Below are 22292 nucleotides of genomic sequence, written 5' to 3'. Positions count from 1 at the left end.
TGCTAAGAAAGCGCTATGCCACTTTGTCTCCTGTGGGCTCTGCTCTGCCTTTTCTGTGTGGCAGTATGAAAAGTACCACTTTGTCCTAGGAATTGCACATCACACCCGTCCAATTAGACATTGATGGCCTATCCTACTAGTATACCACCAATGTTTTGACTTCCCATGTAAGGCTATGTTCACACAGAGAATTTTGCAGGCAGAATTTCTGCCTCAAAATTCCGTTTGGAAGTTTGAGGCAGATTTTCCTCTCCCTGCACGCCGATTTTCGTGGCGTTTTTCGCCCGCGGTCATTGGGCGCTGCGGGCATAAAACGCCGCGAAATATGCTTTCTCTGCCTCCCATTGAAGTCAATGGGAGGTCAGAGGCGGAGACGCCCGAAGATAGGGCATGTCGCTTCTTTCTCCCGCGAGCCCGTTTTACTGCTCATGGGAGAAAACCGCCCCCGCCTCCTATTGAAATCGACGGGAGGCATTTTCGGGACGTTTTTGACAAGCTTTTTCGCGCGGTTTCCGCGTCAAAAAACTCTGTGTGAACATAGCCTAATATTGTTTTCTGAAGCATTATACATATTGGCTCCTTCTGTTCTATGAGTTTCATAATAATACTAATATATTATATTATTATTGTTATGATTATCATTATTATGATTATTATTATTATTGTTATGATTTTTTATTATTATTATTATGATTATTATTATTATTAGTAGTAGTATTACCATCATTACTATCATTACCATTAGTACCATTCCAAAGAGGCCTTTGTTTGAGCCATCAACATCAATGTCATCAATACATAAGCAGGACGACAACCTTTACTTCTGACCTTTAAACAAAAACTAAGGCTGAGGACCAGTAATTACCAAAGTGAATTCTGGTGGAAACTTTCATCATAAAATACTGCATTAAGGTTTTCCACTACAGTATGCATGAAAAAGATTAATAAAAGTAATTATTCTGCTGGATTATTATTATTATTATTATTATTATTATTATTATTATTATTATTATTATTATTATCAGTGAGTACCTTGTTCTTGAGAGCTTACAATCCGGAGGGAGGGGGCACAAGATTTCATTGTTAGAGGAGAGATTAATGGTTATGAAACTTGACTAATTGTAATAATCTGTTTCAGATTCTAATGATATGGTCTGAGATTGCGTTATTAAGGAGGAACTGGTAGGGGTGTGATCAGATCTTCTGTGCAGCTTCCTACAGTACAGCCTCATCTCTCTTAAGTTATGCTCTGGTCTGATAGATAGTAAATGTTTTGGCTTTGTCTCTCAATTGTACTGCACTGCAGATTATGATGATGATGATGATGATGATGATGATTTCCTTATAATTGAATTGGCGACATTGATAATCCATATATTTAAATTAGGACCATTCACATAAAGTGATTCTCTCCTGCCATTTCTTCATTAATCAGTATCTAACCGGGACATTATTGTCTTTTCCAGGCAACTGCCTATTCAATTTGAATAACAGGACATGTGACTAGGTGAAGAATTACTATAGAATGATATCACATGTTCTGTGGTAGGGAGGGGGAGAAAGGATAATAGAAATCCGGTACTGGCAAATCAGTATATAAAGGGTTGTATTTGAAAGGATTCAAATCATGGATCTATTTGCTAAAATGCATTTATTTTGTATTTGTGTTTATTATTTTATTTTCTTAATAACTAGCAAATGGACATATAGATGAATAGATAGTAGATAGATAGATAGATAGATAGATGGATGGATGGATGGATGGATGGATGGATGGATGGATGGATGGATGGATGGATGGATAGATAGATAGATAGATAGATAGATAGATAGATAGATAGATAGATAGATAGATAGATAGATAGATAGATAGATAGATAGATAGATAGATAGATAGATAGATATAGATAGATATGTGATAGATAGATAGATAGATAGATAGATAGATAGATAGATAGATAGATAGATAGATAGATAGATAGATAGATAGATAGATAGATAGATAGATAGATAGATAGATAGATAGATATAGATAGATATGTGATAGATAGATAGATAGATATGTGATAGATAGATAGATAGATAGATAGATAGATAGATAGATAGATAGATAGATAGATAGATAGATAGATAGATAGATAGATAGATAGATAATGTGATAGACAGATAGATAGATAGATAGATAGATAGATAGATAGATAGATAGATAGATAGATAGATAGATAGATAGATAGATAGATAGATAGATAGATAGATAGATAGATAGATAGATAGATAGATATGTGATAGATAGATAGATAGATAGATAGATAGATAGATAGATAGATAGATAGATAGATAGATAGATAGATAGATAGATAGATAGATAGATAGATAGACAATATAGAAGATAGATAGATAGATAGATAGATAGATAGATAGATAGATAGATAGATAGATAGATAGATAGATAGATAGATAGATAGATAGATAGATAGATAGATAGATAGATAGATAGATAGATATAGAGATAGATATAGAGATAGGTAAAGAGATTTCTATACAAAAAAATTTGCAACTAACTGTAAACCTAAAATATAAGTAAACTTATATTGACCTACTTTTCCATTATATTCAAAATATCTTTTAACTCTGATGTTCCTCGACATAATTCTAAGCCCTTCAGACTCCTGAGATCAAGCTCTCTCTGCACAGAATATAAATCTGCTTTTCCTGTATATCTTCCCTGGGGAACCCGCATCAAGTTCCATATGAAAGTAAAAATGCAAACCCCTGATAGTCTTACACCTGCATTGATAATACAGAGACAACTTGGTTGCTTTAAAATACCCAGATGTCTGGCCCTACGTTCTCTATAACCCAGAGATCTGGACCAGCACTGGGCAAATATGAGTAGAGATAAAAGCACTTTCCACTGAAGTGACATCATTGATATTTGTTGCATGTTCTCATGACAATTAACTCTCCATTCCATTCATACTCAGGCAATTCTCCAGGTGGTCTTTCTCTTAATGACTGTGTAGCTTGATGTTTATACTCCTGCTCTCTGTTTCTTAGTTAGTGCTCAGGAACTAATCATCAAATTAGGGATCAAAAATGATGCACATGAATGTAAATATATGAAGCCACACCAAGGTGCAGCAATTTAAACCTCCTACTGTACATGGGGCTGAACATAAATCTCATGGAGAATGGCAGCAGGTATTATTTTATTCTATTGTGTTGATATGCAATGGTGGCTTTGCACCTTTTGGACCATGCAAGACAATATCCCACTGTGCACTCTCAAACTGATAGTATTAAGCATTCAAAATCCTGCAGACTGTCACAGCAGATATTCAGGGTGGAATCCTCATTGCAATGCCCTTTAACTCTTTCCTATTCGGAGGAAACACGGCTGTATCCTATCTGTGCTTGGCTTCCACTGCAGTAATGAATGATGCCTTGGAACAATAGGGAAATTCAGCAGTATTTGGAGGGTCACTTTACAGAAAGAAGAGAACATTTTTTTCCCAAGCCTAGATGGTATGAATATGAGCATAGCTGGAGAGGGCACTGAGAATAACAACTGTGTTCAGCTATCTAGGGAATGATTGCACACACTCACGGACTGTCATCATGGGGTATATTATACTCAAAAACAGATATATACCAACATACTATGCCCATCATGTGCCTATAATGTACTCCTGTATCTTTCTGTTAGTGATTCACACTTGTATATGCAGCACCCGGTATATACTGTCATAATAATGATCACATATTATATATCCTTATAAAATATGTCCCCTATATCATTCTACCAGTGCACTATCATTCTACACCTCAGTACTGTACATGGCTGTGCATTAGTCTTCACCTACTGTAATGCTACACAATATTATTAATGACCACATTACACACACCCTTACATTACACATTCCCTATTCTACTGCAAAGTGCTTACCCTACACACATGCAGTCTCTCCATCTAATACACATAACTTTGCAGAATAAAATATCTTAAAGATGCTGCTAAGACAACAACAATACTGTCAAGGGAAATTAACCCCTGTACAGCCAGGGGAAGACAAGAAGGCATTAAGTCCTAAATATACTACCATCAGCACTTGTATTTTCTGCAGGTTTTGGAAACTGGGTTAAAAGCAGACATTGGGGAGGTGGAAAAAAGGACTCACCGTTTCCTCCCCTCAAGGAAGCAGGTGACCTGTAGATTGCAATAGGTGCTGAAACATGCTTTCCTCCATGGAAGTGGTGAATGTGGTGGGTTCCCAGATTGGATGCACCCCAGGTCACCCCAAGGACCCCACTGAGGGTTAGAGGCAGTATCCACATGGCCAAACGAAGGCTGGCACTACCAGGGCCAGGGTCAGAGCTGGAGTTCCAGGGCAGCCACTGCTGCTGCTGCTGCATGGAGCAGTCAAGCAGAGAGCAGCCTTCCAGATGCAGCTCTGCACAAACTTTTCCCCTTATACTCCACAAGGCTTGAGATTCACAGCTCCATCCCAGACGCAATGTCTCCCTTTTCCTCGCACTCCTAGAAATAGATATTTCTCCCTGCTCCTTCTACTTCATTCTTTCCCCAAGTTTTCTGGTCCAATGACACCAATCCCCAGCCAAATACATAGTCACTCACACAGCACAATTCAGAGATCTTCACTTAGATCCTCTTCAAATCAGAAGAGGTGACAAGTTGAGGAGCAGCTTTCAATTAATGATCCATAGTTTGCAAAACTAGCAGCATAAAAGGGATTTCCTCTAGATGAATCGCAGCCATAATAATCCACAGGATATCCAGTTAGAATACTGAAGAAAGAGCCACTTCCTAGAGCTGGCTGAGGAATAAAAATTGATGTGCTCTCCAAGGTTCTGCATTTAGTGTATGGACTCACACAGCAGTCTTAACCACAGCAACTCAATAATCTGCCTTCCCCCAAGCAATCTGAGTGGTCTGACTATTAACAGTAATACCAGAGCATGTTTCCAGAGAATAGTGCAGCCTTATGGAAGAATCAGGGAGAGGAATCAGGGAGAAGAATCAGGGAGAAGAATCAGGGAGAAGAATATGCTTCCGATCTGAAGCCTATGCAAATCTGCAGTCTCCAAACAGCAAATCACTGAAGCTTGGATGCAGTGCAGAGGAAGAGCCTATGTGAAAGAGGGAGGCAGAATAATGCTGTGCAAAAAAAACCCTTTCTGATTCCCATTGCTATTATTATACACCTAGAACACCAAAGCATGTGCTGCTCAGTTTTCTGAAAGCTTCAAAAGAAGCAGCACTCTTATCTCTGCTGTGTGCACAAGGCTCTGGTGCAGATATACTCAGCATTTCCCCTTCTATGCTATAGATCAAATGTTCCAACATCTTGGAATTAAAAAAAAAAAGAAAGAAAGAAAACTTATACACATCTTAACCCTTTGAACGGTGGAGAAAGCCACATGCTATTGCAGAATGAATCAATGTGTTCTTGCGCCACCTTGTGCTCTAAGGGTTACATGTCATGATTGCTGCTTGGATGCCGGCAAGAACTTCTTTCAGGGGGAGGGGGGGTCTTTCTTAAAGCTTGCTAGATGTTAACCTTATTGTCACAGACACTGTTGCTTTCTTGGAATATTGGAAAATACTTGAGTAGAGAAATGATCGGCGCTGCCTGGGCTGTAAACAGTTTCCACACTTATTAATGTAATGTCAGATTTTTCTATGTTAAATGATGCTTTTCTTATTGTTTAAGTGGAAGTGGAAATTGAGATTTTTTTTTTTTAACCTGTTACTGGATGGATAACAGTAAAGCACAAGAGCCATTGCTTAACCCCTTAAAATGCTTAATTAAGAAATTACTGCCCATAAAAATGGTGCTGAATGGGTTTAATGCTTATTAATATTATTATTTTGCTTGCCAGAATGGTGGTGCTGACTCCTAGAATTATTAACAGTTGTTATTATTATTATTAGTAGTATTATTATTGGTAATATTGTTTATTATTACAATGATGATTATTATTATTGATTATTATTATTAATTATTATTAAAAAATATTAGTATTACTATTGTTATTCTGCTGCAGAACAATTTTATGGTTCTCGAATAATAACAATAATTATAACAATAATAATAACAATAATAATAACAATAATAATAATAATAACAATAATAATAATAATAATAATAATCACTTTCCATAATGATGATGCTGGATTAGTTTCTTGTCCTTAGCAATACTTGTTAAAATTCTACCATCATTTTTTAACAAGTTACTGTCTTGTGGTACTGTCATACCAGTGGTGCTGAAACGGTTAAAGGGGTAATTCTTATTTTGGACATTTAAGCATATTCACAGGCTCTCTGGGACCTATCTCTAGAACTGTTCCCCTCTGACCCCGTCCTACCTTCTGCCGCTGTTGCTGTGCCAGGTTTTCCAGAAACAGCTGAGCGCATTTTGCAACACTGTTTCCAGAACTCCCATAGAAGTGAATGGGAGTTACAGAAACAACGTGGCACAGCGCGTTTTGCTGTTTCCGTAGCTCATGAGTTCCAGAAACAGCTTAGCTCACTGTGCTACCCTGATTCCATAGTTTCCATTCACTTCTCTTGGAGTTCCAAAAGCAAGTAACAAAATGCGCTCAACTGTTTCTGGAAAACCTGCTCACCTGATCAGAAAGTGGCCTGAGCCCAGCTGCAGCAGCAGAAGGAAGAATAGGGGTCAGGTAGAACTGTTCTAGAGAAAGGTTCACAGCCATTGCATATAGCAGTGGTGCTGAATTGGTTAAGCTCCTACTATTATTATGACACAGTCGCCGTCCATAGCAGTGGTGCTGAACTGGTTAAGCTCTTACTGTACTATTATTATGACACAGTCGCTGTCTATAACAGTGGTGCTGAACTAGTTAAACTCCCGACATTATTATTATTATCATCCAGTCATTGTCTATAACAGTGGTGCTGAACTAGTTAAACTTCCGACATTATTATTATTATCCATTCATTGTCCATAGCAGTGGTACTGAACTGGTTAAGCTCCAAGTATTATTATGATACAGTTGCTGTCACTGTCCATATCACTGCTGCTGAACTGGTTAAGCTCCCAGTATCATTAATAATATTTATTCCATATCACAAAGAATCACTGCGTGGCCTGATCGCTTCCAACATTGTTGTTGTTTCTTTTAGAAATTGATTCAATTCCTTTATAATGATGTTAATGGTGACAGGTTATGTTGTGATATACAAAGTCTGCTGGTGCTGTTCAGGTAGTGCAAGTGATGACAACACTAACGTGGCCAATGGATATGAAGCAATTTTTACATTGATTCTCCGGGAGACAATTGAAGCCTATTCACTGCCGATGTCACACCTAGTAAATCAATTCTTCATCTTCTAAAGATAAACAAATATTTAAAAATTCCCTTCTCCATTGATTCTCAGGAAGATATGAATCTGATTTGCGGTAAATCTTGAGACTGGAGAATAGACTCTTTTAACTTATATATATGAGTGAATATTTAACATTTTCTGCTTTAAGATGCCTGATTCTTAGCAAATCCCAGACCTGTATTCTTCCATCTCTATTGACATATTGGCAGGACTCTCTTTTATTGAACCACACAGGGTAATTGTGGAAAGTCATTAAATTCTTATTAGAATAAGTTCTGAGTACTAAGATTTAGACGGTGTAACCTTAGAGCAGGTAGCCAGAAGATGCGCCAAATTTATTACAGTGATGCATGCTGCATCTTGCTAGACGTGATAGACACTTTTCCTTATACTCTACCGCCTCTTGGCTGACTTATTTGTCATCATTTTTTTTGCACCAATTTTCACTAAACCACATTCCCTTTTGTATGCACTTTTAAAAATGGTTCATTTGGCGCATTTGCTTCATAAATAGGTCTAAAACTTGATGCAAAATTATGCGCCAGAAATGTGCCACATTTAGTGCATTATACGGCACGGTCTAAGTGCAATCACATTAGTAAATCTGCCCCGGTCTCTTATGCAGGAGTGTAGCGCAGGGCCTGGTGCCTAGGGCACCTAAAGACCCACCTACCACATAAGAAGTCACCAGTGTTGTAAATGGCACACGGGGCCCTATTACAAATTTCACATTTCACACCCAGCAGCTTTAAGTTTTACGTCATATGTAAATCTATTAGTGTTTGCACACAGTTCTTTAGCCTGTTTCCTACTTTCAGTACATTTTAGGGCTTGTCCACACGTAGCAGAATTGCTGCGTATTTTCCATCTGGAAGTGCGGACAGAAAATACGTAGCAGAAAAGGGGATGAGATTTAAAAATTGACTTGCGGTGCGTATCTTTCGTACCACATCAATTCCTGCTGCGGAAAGTGGACTGAATTGCTGCGTTTTTCAGAGGAGATGTCACCATCTCCCAACATTGAGAAAAACACAGGAAAATCCGCACCATTTTCTGCAGTAAAAAACGCAGGAAATGGTGCGTTTTTTCTGCAGCAGAATGTCTGCTACTTTCAACGGAAATTTTCTGCAGCAATTCCGTTACGTGTGAACAAGCCCTAAGAGTGGCAGCTAAATTAACCATCTCATTCCTGAAGCATACGATCAGATTAGAGCATGCAGGTTTAAATGAACTGAAATGGGGACATCCTCTCCGATATCCTCCTTATAGATTCAAGATGATACGCAGTCAGTTCAGCCAGATAGAAAAGTTATCATTGCTTAGTGCTTATTATAGCATATCCTACTGTAAACCATAGGTAACCTCCATGGCTTTCCTCATGCTAATATACTATATAGTATGTGGTTTACTTTAGCAATAATTATGTGTACAATCAGATTTTCCCCATGCAAATACATATATTAACAATCTGGGCAGAAAATCATTGTGGCAAGATTGATCTAACCTACTGTATCAATAAAATTTATGAAGCATGTCATTACTGTATATATAGAACTGACAAGGTCCACAGACCACAAAACAAAATGAATAGGCTAATTCTAGCTTAAATGAGCAATGCTGTATATGTAGCGATGGGGCTAGTGAAGCCAGCAATGTGTAAGTCTGCCTTTCTTTGACAGACTCATTACTATCTGTCTTCACATAGAGTAAGTGTGCAATCAATTCTCCAACATCCTAATTAGCTGAAGGTCCAAGTATTAAACAAGAGGGCAGGTCACGTCAGTCCTAGATATTTGTCAGTGGGATTATTTCTATTTGCTGAAAAAAGTCTCAATTACAATATATAAAGGGTTGTATTTAATAAAACACAGTAAGACAAATAATAATAATTATAATAATAATACAGATGTAGCAATGTTCAATGTGTCATTTAACTCTTTGTGCTTTTGTTTTTTTCTGCATCCTGATAACTTGAGGACTTGTTCACACATATAATAGAGGCGGGGACAGTTCCCTCTGCTTTTATAAGAAAAGCCTCCTGGGTGTCCGACATTCCCATCCAGCAGGACATAAAAACCAAGGAACTTGCAACTTTCCTGTCAGGCAGGCAGGGTGTCACATCAGTTGTGATAAATGACAAACTGAGCCACTATTACATATGACAAACTTTGCTACAGATGTGTCCTTCCTTACCTTTCCTCTTATCTTAACATATCCTGGGATGTGTGGCATGAGGTGACCAGCTTTGGAAAAAAAACATGATTTTGTGATACTCTGGCACGAGATGTCCATGCTATATGTGTCTATGTGTGGCCACCCAGTGGTTGTGATGTGAATTGCAGCCTCTCAAGGGTTTTGCTAGCATGTCACGATATTGTATTGAATTTGTTTCATGAGAATCTAAAACTTTTAACCAAATTCAATCAAACAAAGGTAAGGGTTGACGCATCTGTATGTCACACCTGTATTTCAATTAACAGACCAACACTCACTTTTCATGCAGAATCTTCTTATTTTTTTTGCCAAGATATAAGCATTAAACATATTTTATTCATAAAAGAAATGAAAAGATTCTGCATTAAAAGTGAGTGCCAATTTATTGATTGGAAATTATTTGGGATCCCAAGACACAAGAACCACACTTTATCAGGGTGCCAACTGTTTTTTATGGTTGTTAGGTAGCATATTACTACCCCAAGACTGTAGGACAAGACTCATCTCAAAAGCAATATTGGCTATTTGGACTCAGAATCTATGCTCTTAAAAAGCCACCGATAGGTAATAGAGCACTAAAGTTCTTGAAATAAGTGAAAAATGCAAGTATGTGTACTGTATTTTTTTAAGTAAGTTTTTTTTTTAGACATATCTTTATGGTGTCTACATAAGGATTAAAGGTAGATTATATAGAGTTGTCAAGGGAAGAGGTGTAACATTATATCGCTCCACTCTGTAGAAAATGGAAAAATAAATAAATATTGCTCTTTCTGTATTGAACAGAGACTGATTTCTCTTCGAAAGGTTCTCAGTCCTTCTCTTCAGAGACCCGGAGTACATATGTACTGAAGTAGCTGAACATATTGCTCATTTGGCAGTTGGTAACAGGCTTGGGTGCAATTAATGGCAATGGTCTATAGAATGCTGTTATTTTTCCTGCAAATGATAGTTGGAACAAAGAGTCCCACAATTCAGAGTACTTGAAGTTTCCCACTGGCCATTTATATTTATATACATATATATATATATATTTTATATATATATATATATATATATATATATATATATATATATATATATATATATATATATATATATATATATATATATATGTATAGTGAGTAACCTCTTGAGTTCATTTCTAGCTGGGTAGAATCCTCAGGTATAGCTCACTTAAGAATGTATCCCTGATAGAAGAAATGTGTGAGTGCATAAGTAAACATCACCTTTTAAATGGAAATATATATCATAGCTGCTTTATATCTGGCAACATGTTTTATGCATTACATGTGTGTAAGATGACTCTCCTGTGGTTTTTCCACTACAGGGTTATGCATGTGAAAAATCTCAACAGAAAAAAGTCACAACTGCATCTCAATTCAGAAATGCAAGCCTTTGATACAGTGCATCGAGTCCATAATTTCTTTTACAGCTCCTCATGTAAATATTGTCTTTGCTCCACTATTCACGACTGTCCACTTGAGACTCTGATCATTGCAGGGAAAAGCTTTTTATATTTACTTCAACAACAATTTAGATGGTAAACCTCAGCCAAGAAAAAAAAAAAAGATAAATGCAGAAAGAAGTAAGTAGCGTGGCTCTCGTTCTCCACTAACAGAATCAACGTCAAACACCCAGAAAGCAATGGGATCACAAGGAAAGAGCAAATTCCTACTTCAAGGATTAAGAAATGCCCCTTTTACGCTCCTAAATCTAACTTTTATTTTTTCTTTGAAGTGAATACTAATATATTACATTTCAGTTCAGATAAACAGTCTCCTGAGGAGCGCCAACATAGATCCAAGCAACTTCCCTTCCTTCCTAATCAATAACACAGATAATATCCTTTTTATTGTACCTCTTTCAACAGCCTTATTGGCAATATAAGAAAAATTAAACTGCAACACGACTAAGAGATAATTACGTTAACGAGAATGGCTTTCTAGTAAACAGTCTTCTCCGTTTGGGTCCGGAGGGCAAAAGCTCATTTTATTTTTAATCCTTGCCATAAACACCTTTAATCCTTTTCAATTGTTTGAAGGCCAAATTTGCAGTGTATTAGTTAAACCAGTCGCAACGCTATCATATAATATTTTCTGCCACATAATGCTTTTTATTTATAATTTTTGGCAGTATTTTACCATACCTTAGCATTTTAAGCATTAATTACTCAAAAAGTCAAGAAAAGTAAATACTTGCCATGGTTCCTGCTTTTTGTAAACACAAATTCAACACAAATCCAACGTTCTGGAAGAAATCCAGAGAAAAGAGATACATGGGCCAACTTTTTGTCCAAAAAGACAGTCAGGCCATTTGAGAGAACATATGAGAAACCTCTTGTGATCAGATGGGATCAATATCATACAAGGCGAATTCTCGGCATGTTTGACCTAACAATTAAATTTTCTCAAACATCCAGCTTTGAGGAGCTCTGAATTTGAGCTGATGTCTTACCCACCGTTTATTTATGTTTGGCCACCATAAATTTGACAGGGAAAACCGGTAGCTCACAGGCTTTGGCTCAACCACATTTTTTAACATCGCCTTACAGTTCCTGTAAACTTATGATAAAACTTAGAATAGAATGCGGTAGATCATACATGGCCCTACTTTTTTTTCATCCAAAAAGACAATCAACCATTTCAGAGAAGATATGAAGAACATATTACAATCAGATGGGATCAATAGCATACAAGAAGGTTTCTGAACATAATTGGCAAACTATCTGGTGTGACCAATCTATCAATTTTCTTCGACACCCAGCAATATGAAACTCTGAGAATGGGCAAAGGTCTCACCCATCATCTACTTATGCCAGCATAAATGTCAGTGGGACAACCAATTGCCCGCAACATTTGGCTTAGATACAATTTTTTGTATTCCCTCTCAGTTAATCCTGTCAGTTTATGATAACATATGTCGATTCTACGCACTCTTTGTATCATAGCAACGTGAATATATAAGACTAACTACACTTGTTTAAGGGATGTAAAGCTGTTCTTTAAGAAACCTACACTTAATCTCATATTATCTTATTCTACGGATTGGTAATCATGTTTACTCAATGGATATGTTGGCAGACGCGTTATTTGTTTTGCAAGGTGACGAAACCTGCAAGTTTAGCCTCTTTTGTTGATTCACGGCATCAGATACATTGCTTTGTGTAGGACAGGTGTTTCGTCCTTAGTTAATGGCAAACAATAAATGTTGGCAAACAGTTGTTTTAAATCCCTTTGTAAATATCTGCCAGTATGTATAAAAAAAATCCTGTGCCAAAAGGCAATCATTTGCTATAGTGTAGAGAATGTAGCACATATCACTGTACGGTGTTGATAACCTCAGCGTTATTTCATGCAACACCCACCGGAGGCATTTCCTCCTCAAATAGGTCACATGCTATTATACAAGTTAATACAAGCTTCTTCATTCAGCATGCATAGCATAACATGATTATGGGGAACTGTTTTGCCATCATTAACATAGTTAAAAAGCCCTAGGAAATCATAAGGTATTAATAGAACAATGAATACTTAACATGTTCCCTAATCTGAAAAAAATTACATGTGTAAGGAAAAATATTTAAATTATATTTTAGTTCTTGTTAACTATAGGGTATTTATTTGTTCAAGTCACGTGCACTCATTCACTTATCACACAGGCAAGATGTGCATTTTTTAACCCCTTAGTGACCATCAATACGCCTTTTAACGTTCATCACTAAGGGGCCTTAGGCTAGGCTGACGCCTTTACACGTGAGCCTAGTCCAAGTCCTGCACGGGTCTCCCGAAGTTTACTTCGATCGCGGACGTTTAACCCGTTAAATGCCGCCGTCAATAGCGACCGCGGCATTTAACTTTGTTTACAGAGGGAGTGCGCTCCCTCTGTCACCCATCGGCGGCCCGCGAATGCAATCGCGAGTCTCCGATGGGGTGTCATGGCAGCCGGGGGCTTGATGAAAGCCCCCAGGTCTGCCCTGGACATATGCCTGTTAGGACGCGCCGGAGGCACGTCCTAACAGATTGCCTGTCAGATTTACACTGACAGGCAATAATGCTCTGGTATACGAAGTATACCAGAGCATTATATCAGCGATCTGAAGATCGCACAGTAAAGTCCCCTAGTGGGACTAGTGAAATAAATAATAAATGTGAAATAAAGATTAATAATAAAAGTTACAGTAAAAAAATTAATCCATTTTTTTCCATAAAAAGTGGTTTTATTTAGTAAAAGTGTAAAAAAGAAATAAAAGTACACATATATGGTATCGCCGCGACCGTAATGACTCCATTAATAAAGTTAATATGTAATTTAAACCGCAAGGTGAACACCGTAAAAAAAAAAACGCAAAAAACAATGGCCAAATTGCAAATTTTTTCCATTGCCCCCCAAAAAAGTCATAATAAAAATGAATCAATAAGTCCCATGCACCCCAAAACAGTACCAATCAAAACTACGTTTCGTCCCGCAGAAAACAAGCCCAAAAAAAAGATGGAAAAATAAAAAAGTTACGGCTCTTGGAAAGAGACGAGGCAAAAACAAATAATTTTAGTTCAAAAGTGTTTTTATTGTGCAAAAGTCGTAAAACATAAAAAACCTCTACATATGTGGTATCGCCGTAATCGTACCGACCCATAGAATAAAGGTAACATGTTATTTACGTCGCATAGTGAACACCGTCAATTTAAAAACGCATAGAACAATGGCGGAATTTCGTTTTTTTTTTATAATCCCCCAAAAAAAAGTTAATAAAAGTTAATTAAAAAATTATATGTACCCTAAAATGGTGCTATTAAAAAGTACAACTAATCCCGCAAAAAACAAGTCCTCATACAGCTATGTAGACAAAAAATAAAAAAGTTATAGCTCTTTGAATGCGACTATAGAAAAACGAATAAAATAGCTTGGTCATTAGGGCCTAAAATGGGCTGGTCACTAAGGGGTTAAAGAAGATCGAAAATCATGTGATACATCAAGTAAATTTTGCAATACAGCAAAGACCTGTTTTTATACAGCTTTTTTTTGTGTACAGGTTTTGTATATGCAGCTCCTATGCTAATCTGTGTATTTCCATGGTCACAGACTACAAATAAACACTGTGTGTAGTCTGATCCTACAGTCTAGTATTCTCTTCCATCTGCTCCCTCTTCTTACTGACCTACAGACAGTAAAGGCCCTTTTACACCAGCCGACCCTCGGCCGGTGCAGCTGGCGTGAATCAACGAGACATCGTTGATCGGCGCTCGCTTTCTCCTGTCACACGGAGCTATGGATGGGGACGAGCAGTCGTTACTCCGAGCTCTCGTCCCCATACATTATTATCATGTCGGCAGCGCGTCTCTCTGTTTACACACCAAGATGTGCTGCCAACAACGATAATATTTTACTTTTTTAAAACGATACGACCAGCAGATGATCGTGCGTTTGCTCGTTCATCTGCTGGTCACTGCCCTGTTTACACATTGTCCTGTGTAAAACCCCCTTTAAAGAGGAGACAGATGGAAGTAGCACATGTCTGCAGGATAAGACTATACAGGGTTTGTTTGTGGTCTGTAACAAATAATGCACATAAATCTGCATAAGAGCGGTGGTCACTAAATTGTAGAATATTTATTTTTTTTTAAATACTTGAAAAGTTGCTAATTTTTAAAAAAATGGTGCACATGCCCTCTATTTATATGTTGCTTATATGCTACTGTATGTGAAATAACAAATATTTGGTGGTGCCCAACATCTGCCTACTTTTTGTATGTGGTCTTGAACTAACCGTGGTAAAATGGCATTTTATTGTCCACAATTTATAGATCTCTGTTTGTCGTTGTGAAAGGGTTGTTTATATCATAAAGCAGTTGTCTCATAAAGTCATTCCTAGATGCCCTATCAGGGCACATGGATGTCATAGTGGCTGGTTGTCACCTGGGGATCACCCTTTATTTGCTGGATCAGAAAACACTAATAAAGAGCATCTACTGTTCCAGTCATTGGAATGGCTACATTTTTCTAATTTTCCTCAACTGGAAATTCATCGAATTCCTTCATAGGATGTTTGTTTTTACGAAGACCACCCTTTGTACTAAAGTATTGTGACTCCTACCATTATACCAATTGTGGTCTCTTAGTAAACTTTCTTAGTGTGTTCTCTTGTGAAGATTATTGCAAAGTGCTCATATAGTTAAGTAAACAGTTCTCTTAATTAAACACATGGGTATTAAATCACAATATTAATCATTGTGTTATTCAAAAATACGGCCTTGCTGATCTAAATGAATGTTCTCGACAATGGTAAAGCTAACAACACGTGTTGTGGACTTTAAGGGGCCCTATGTAAAATGTAGGCCCCATTTTAACCAATGCCCTTTGCTTACTTCTGATTGATTTACCCTCAGTTTATTTATGTACACATTCTGCTTTTGCAAAAAATTGTAAAAAATTATTTAGTTATAAACCATCTTTATATGTAAATGAATATAATAATATTCTCCTTGCTGTTCAGAGGTAGGCTATAAAGAGAACAACTTATTCAGTGTTTTTATTATAAACATATTTAGGGGACATTTGAGATCTTAGTATCAGGTGGAAGATAGGTCATATAATCTCCAGGTGCATAACTATAGGTGGTGCAGACGTTGCAATGGCTCCTCTACATATAAATGGCCTATGATGGTCTGGGGGTCCTTGGTACAGATTTTGCATTACAACTCAGAAGCTTTGACTTAAAAATCTGGCAATGTTGGCTGGTTGGATCTATGATAGAAGGAAGGATTTCTTCTACCCCGGCAGTCGATGCCTTGATGAGCGCAACTCATTTGTTCGATGGGTCATCCTCGCCAAAGCACTGCAGGAAAGTGACTTGCCTAAGGCCCAGAATCATGGTTGTATTGAGTCTCTCCCATTGATTAACTCAATACATTACTACATTGTACCACAACAATAACATGACCCTCACATCACGTCTATCAATGAATTACACTATGTTCCTGTTTAGAAACCATTTTACAGCCTCCAGACAGTAGAAGCTAAAATAAGAATAATTGGGTAAATACAGTTCAGAAATACAAGAAGTGAATAAGAACATTTCTCAGGGTTCACCTCATCTCTAAGTATCACTGGAACATACAATTTGCATCCTAAATCCCTAAATATAAGCAGAAGTGACTAAAAAAATAACACTAACAAACAGGGCTGATGTATAACAGCATACAATGTTACAATATTTAGACAAATAGAAAAGGCTACAATCTTACCACAGTCCAGGGTATCATTGGAGGCCGTTAGCTCCTACTGAGTGCAGTATTGCAGCCCTATATCTGCCCTATGGTTGCCCTAGACATCGTCCCTAAGAGAAATAGCGCAATTGCCTTGATAAGTGCGAACCCATAGTAGAACCTTGCCCAATTAAGTCGCTATTTTGCCCTTATTTGCCCATCTTGCCTCATCAGTCAGTAGTAGGTTAATGGTAGCATGAGCCTTACGTAGTATTCAAAAGACAATAATAACAATATTCAAAGAGAACAAGTAAAATATGGATTAATGTATTCCCAGAATCGGATAAAATTAATTAAAAAAACAATAAATAAAAGGTTATGCAGTGGTTAGAAGTCTCGGTAAGTTGCTAATAGTCTTTTTTCTGTGCAATAATTTGGCTCATGTGATTGATAAATTACTTGGCTGTAAACCTATTAGGCTTATTCACTAGGGTTTCTTTTAAGACGTAAATAAATCAATGCATTCAGCATGCAAGTTTTAGCTCAATTTGAAGCATTAACTGTGCATGTCCACAATAAAGTCTCAGATCTGCTTTGCCTGTGAATAAAATATGCTGCTTACTTATAGACTTCTCTAGAAATAACACAACAGAAAGAGAGTAAAGGACGCCATTTATAATTCAAAATATCAGCCGCCATTGCTGTAAAATTAGAAATTTATAATGGGCTTTAGTGTCTTAGGCCTCATTCACAGGACCGTAGCCGTGTGTACGGTCCGTGATTACGGTACGGATGGCCGCGGTTTTATTTTGCTGGCCAACCGCAAATCACAGACTTTGCACACATGAATTTCAAGCGGCCCGTATAATATCTTTTTGCGGTTTGGGCTCCCGGCCAATGCACGGACCGTGGAAACCACGGTCGTGTGCATGGACCCATAGAAATGAATGGGTACACAATTCACCCGCAGATATGCGGGTGAATTATGGCCGCAAAAACACGTTTGTATGCATGAGGCCTTAGTGTCAAGGACCAATGCTAAAATGGTATTAATATTTATTTTTATTTTTTTCTTTGATCTATAGATCTATATATATTTGAAAGACAGATGTATTGGCATTAAATTAAATTAAATTATGCCATCAATTCCTACTGGTAGAGGTCCGACTGCTAGGACTCCGAAAGATCCCCAGTATTAAGTTTTTACTTGTTTGAATGTAGCTGTGTTACAGTTCCCTCCCATTTCTAATCAGGAGTAAAGCAGAAGGGACCTTATATTTGGGATCAACATGAGTCCCAGGAGTCAGAACCACCAGCATATTGTTAAAGAATATTTAAGCAATATGTCACAACACTCTTAGATGGAAATACCCATTAAAAAGGGTTTTCTGGTTTATGTTAATCATTACCAAATTAAATTTCTGAAACTTTCTATTCCAAACTTGATCCCTGCTTGCTGTCAAGAAATGTGGACATTCTTGTTTACAGCCAGGCGCCTGTAATGTCCTAATGCTGAGAATTTGCTGCAAATATATTCCGTCTAGGCAATTCTCTGTAGGCTAAATACATAGTTTGCTCCAATGCATCAGTTCAGTCAATATGTATAAGCTTGGAGTCCAGTCTTTTTACATATCTCGCAAACGATGGCTTATATTGGATACAGTTGTAGCCAATTCTCAGCCATGAAAAGTATTAGGGTATGTTCACACGGCCTATTTACGGACGTAAATCGGGCGTTTTTGCCCCGAATTACGCCCGAAAATAGCGCCTCAATAGCGCTGACAAACATCTGCCCATTGAAAGCAATGGGCAGACGTTTGTCTGTTCACACGAGGCGTATATTTACGCGCCGCTGTCAAATGACGGTGCGTAAATAGACGCCCGCGTCAAAGAAGTGACCTGTCACTTCTTTGGCCGTAATTGGAGCCGCTATTCATTGACTCCAATGAATAGCAGCGCAAATTACGGCCGTAATTGACGCGGCGTTCAAGCGCCTGCACATGCCGGTACGGCTGAAATTACGGGGATGTTTTCAGGCTGAAACATCCCCGTAATTTCAGCCGTTACGGACCCCCGCCGTGTGAACATACCCTTAGGGTGTTTCTTCCAACAACAATGATCCCATTCACTGACAACTAACAGAGATCTTAAAAATTCTGATTAATTGAAATACAAAGTATATTAGAAATATTTAGGGCAGTAAACAAAATGTTCTTTTCTGCAAAACACAAATGACACATTGTGATATATTTTTTATTAATATAGGGTACCTTTGGGTGTTAGACCACAATTTGATACTTGCTACATACTACAGTATATGTACCTGGATAACTGAAAATAAAGCTTTTGCTATAAAATGTCCACTATACATTTTCATTTCATTCCATGGATTGTTTTGCAGTGAACGTTGCGTTCCAATGTTAAATAAAATGCTGGAATCCCTCAGCAGAGCTCTCCTGTCAATCTTGTGTCATTTTATGCAGAAGAGATGTTTGCTGTGCCCAGTTCTGCCACCGCAGAGTAGGATGTGTAGTGAACGATCAAGATGACACATTCTCAAAATGAATGTGAGGAAATGCGAAAATATGCCGCTTTATTCATTGACAATAAACAGGCAATTATAATTTGTGAGAATACATTTTAGACCTGCGTTGGTTTATATCGACCTTTCCATACAATGTGCCTATTGCATTAATAGTTCAATCACCTCTGTATTATGTATACATTCATTGTACGAGATTAAGAGTTACATTATATAAAGAAAGGAAATGAGTCCAAGGGTGAACCAGGTAAGAAAAATCCTCAAGGGCAGATACTGTATGCTCAACAATGGATGAAAATGAAAAAAAGACAACATATTGCATGTACATCCACTTTAATATATACATCCTATACTATACATGAACATACTGTACAAGTGTCTCATTTCTCTACCTACAAGGTAACCGACTAATAATTATTACTATAATTATTTTGGATAAAATACTTTATCTCTTGGCCAACAATTAGACCTGTTGCCTTTTAAAGCAGACCTGTCACCCCTCATGACATGTCTATTTTAGTAAATACTTGTAGCCCCATGAAATAATTCTGGAACATATTTTCTTAGAACAGTGCGCTGTGCCGTTCCTCTGTTATTTCTTCTAGAAATTGAATACATTGACAACTGGGCGTTACCATTCCCCTTGTCAAAGGGGCGTGTCCCTACACAGTCTCACTCTGCCAGCACTGATTGGATAATGTCAGTCTGTGTAGGGACACGCCCCCAACTGGTAACATCCAGTTGTCAATTTATTCATACATTTCAAAGAGGAATAACAGAGAAACGGCACAAAGTAGAGTTCAAAGAAAAGATGCACCAGAAATGTTATTTAATGGGGAATACCCTTATTTACTAAAACAGACATGTCATCAGAGGTGATACGTCCTCTTTAAATAACTAGGGGATCAATTATTCAAATGAGATAGGGAGTCATATTCACCGTAATATTGAATAAACAAAATGTTGGGTCATAAATACGTTAACAAGAAAGACCTGCCCAGTTTGAATTAATTTCAAATGGTGAAGATCATTATTCTATTTTGGGATCGGTATGCTGAGATGATGTAATGCAAAATTCTACAAGTCGATATGCAAACATATCTCTGGAATTTGCTATCTTCCAAGTTGAATAGATTTTTATGTGTGCACCACTACTTTTGTGTAGCTGTGCTTTTCCCTTTCACATAGTCACAAAATACAAAGGAGTGACTATAACAATTTAATACACAAGATTGACAAACATTAATTAGAGGAGGGGGAGGAGAAAGTAAGCAAGAGCTTGTGTATACCTGTAAGCAGAATGGGTGACCAGGTGACCAAATAATACTTTCTATAGCCTCCAATATGGCTGACTAAGCAGGAGTGGACATACCATATCTGCACAAGGGCCCAGTAGGCATTGGGGCATATTCAAAACTTAATGGTTCCCATGCATCATAATTAATAGTGGACTTTCACATTAGTAAGGGAATTTATATGGAACCATGATGGGACATTCCCCATCATTCTAAATAAATGATCACTTCATAAGCAAGGGGCCCACATACTGTTCTACTCCAGGGGCGCTCACTTCCTGTCCTCAGCAACGGTTTGAAGAAAATCTCTGGTACACAAGCCTCTGCTCTGACCAGTGACATAATGTGCAGTCTAAGGCCTCATCCACACGTACGTAAAAACGCCCGTAATTACGAGACGTAATTACGGGCGCATAGACTTCTATTGGCCATGGGTACCTTCCCGTATGTTTACGGGAAGGTGCGTGTGCCGTTGAAAAATATAGAACATGTCCTATTTCAGGCCGTAATTATGGCACGGGCATGGCCCGTAGAAGTCTTTGGGGCTCCCGTAATTACGGGTGGCTACGTGTGTGCACCCATAATTACGGGAGCGATGCTAGGCGACGTCAGGGGATAGTCACTGTCCAGGGTGCTGAAAGAGTTAACTGATCGGCAGTAATTCTTTCAGCACCCGGGACAGGGACTACCGCTGGAGTTAATAGTATTAAAAGTTAACTTACCTGCTTCTTCCTCCAGTCCGGCCTCCCGGGATGACGTTTTATCCCATGTGACCGCTGCAGCCAATCACAGACCAATCACAGGCTGCAGCGGTCACATGGACTGCCGCGTCATCCAGGGAGGTCGGATGGATGTCAAAAGAGGGACGCATCACCAAGACAACAGTACGTATGAACTTCTTTTACTTTCAATCGCTACATAAACTCTGCCCGAAAGGGCTGCCCCTTCTCTCTTTCCAGCACTGATGGAGAGAAGGGGCTGCCGATTAGTGCAGAGAAAACGGGTCCGTAAATACGGGTGGAATACTGGTCGAATACGTGTGACAAAGGACCCGTATTTACGCCATTATTTACGGGAGGAAAAAAATATGTTCGTGTGCATGAGGCCTAAGCCAGCAGGAATATTCAGAACCACATGTGAGTTTCGCTCTCAGGGCAGGGATGTGTTGTAGCTTCTGTTCCTTCATTAGAATTACAAAAAGCCTTGAAATGTAGTTTTAAGAGAATTTATATTTTAACTCCATTAGCTCAACCCTTTTGGAAAGCATTAAATAATAGGTTTAGTAATCCAGGAAATCTTCATACATTAAAATTATATGTAATTTGAATCATACAAAGCTTCTATTTGTTCCTTGTATTCCAGGGGCGCTGGAGGAGATTACACCTTACAGAACATATGAGAAATTAATTTTTGAATATCAAAATTCTGGATTCTAAAATGGAATTCCATGGCAATATATTCCATAAATATTTTACAAACTGGTGCAAGTTATCCCGGGGACTGGCACCAGGCGGGCACACATTACTGTGTTCATGCAATCTTTAGAACTGTCTATTTCTATATGCGTTGAGATTATTTAGCGACGTGACATACGCAATATATTTTCAGCTTTTTTGCTTCTAATTTCAAGCTTAGAAAACTCTTCTAAGGCAGCTGCAGTAAAATG

General features: G+C 38.0%; 1 protein-coding gene across 16 annotated transcripts in view; it reads right to left on the bottom strand.

Moving 5' to 3' along the window:
* NRXN1 (neurexin 1) overlaps positions 1–22292 on the bottom strand; it is a 1175924-nt gene that overhangs the window by 365831 nt on the left and 787801 nt on the right. Inside the window, exon 1 of one of the 16 annotated variants that reach the window (XM_075863182.1) lies at positions 4179–5313. The exons of 12 other annotated variants lie outside the window; for them this stretch is intronic. In XM_075863182.1, coding sequence (XP_075719297.1) covers positions 4179–4413 — 235 coding nt within the window. In that variant the 5' untranslated portion in view covers positions 4414–5313. Of the gene's footprint in view, positions 1–4178; positions 5314–22292 lie in introns of those variants that run through there. 3 more of the 16 variants (XM_075863183.1, XM_075863180.1, XM_075863181.1) reach the window with 3 other exon arrangements.

This window comes from Rhinoderma darwinii, chromosome 4, assembly GCF_050947455.1.
Source record: "Rhinoderma darwinii isolate aRhiDar2 chromosome 4, aRhiDar2.hap1, whole genome shotgun sequence".
In the NCBI taxonomy this organism is placed as follows: Eukaryota; Metazoa; Chordata; class Amphibia; order Anura; family Rhinodermatidae; genus Rhinoderma; species Rhinoderma darwinii.
Note: the sequence above shows the minus strand (reverse complement) of the source record. Positions and strands in the feature narration are given on the sequence as shown.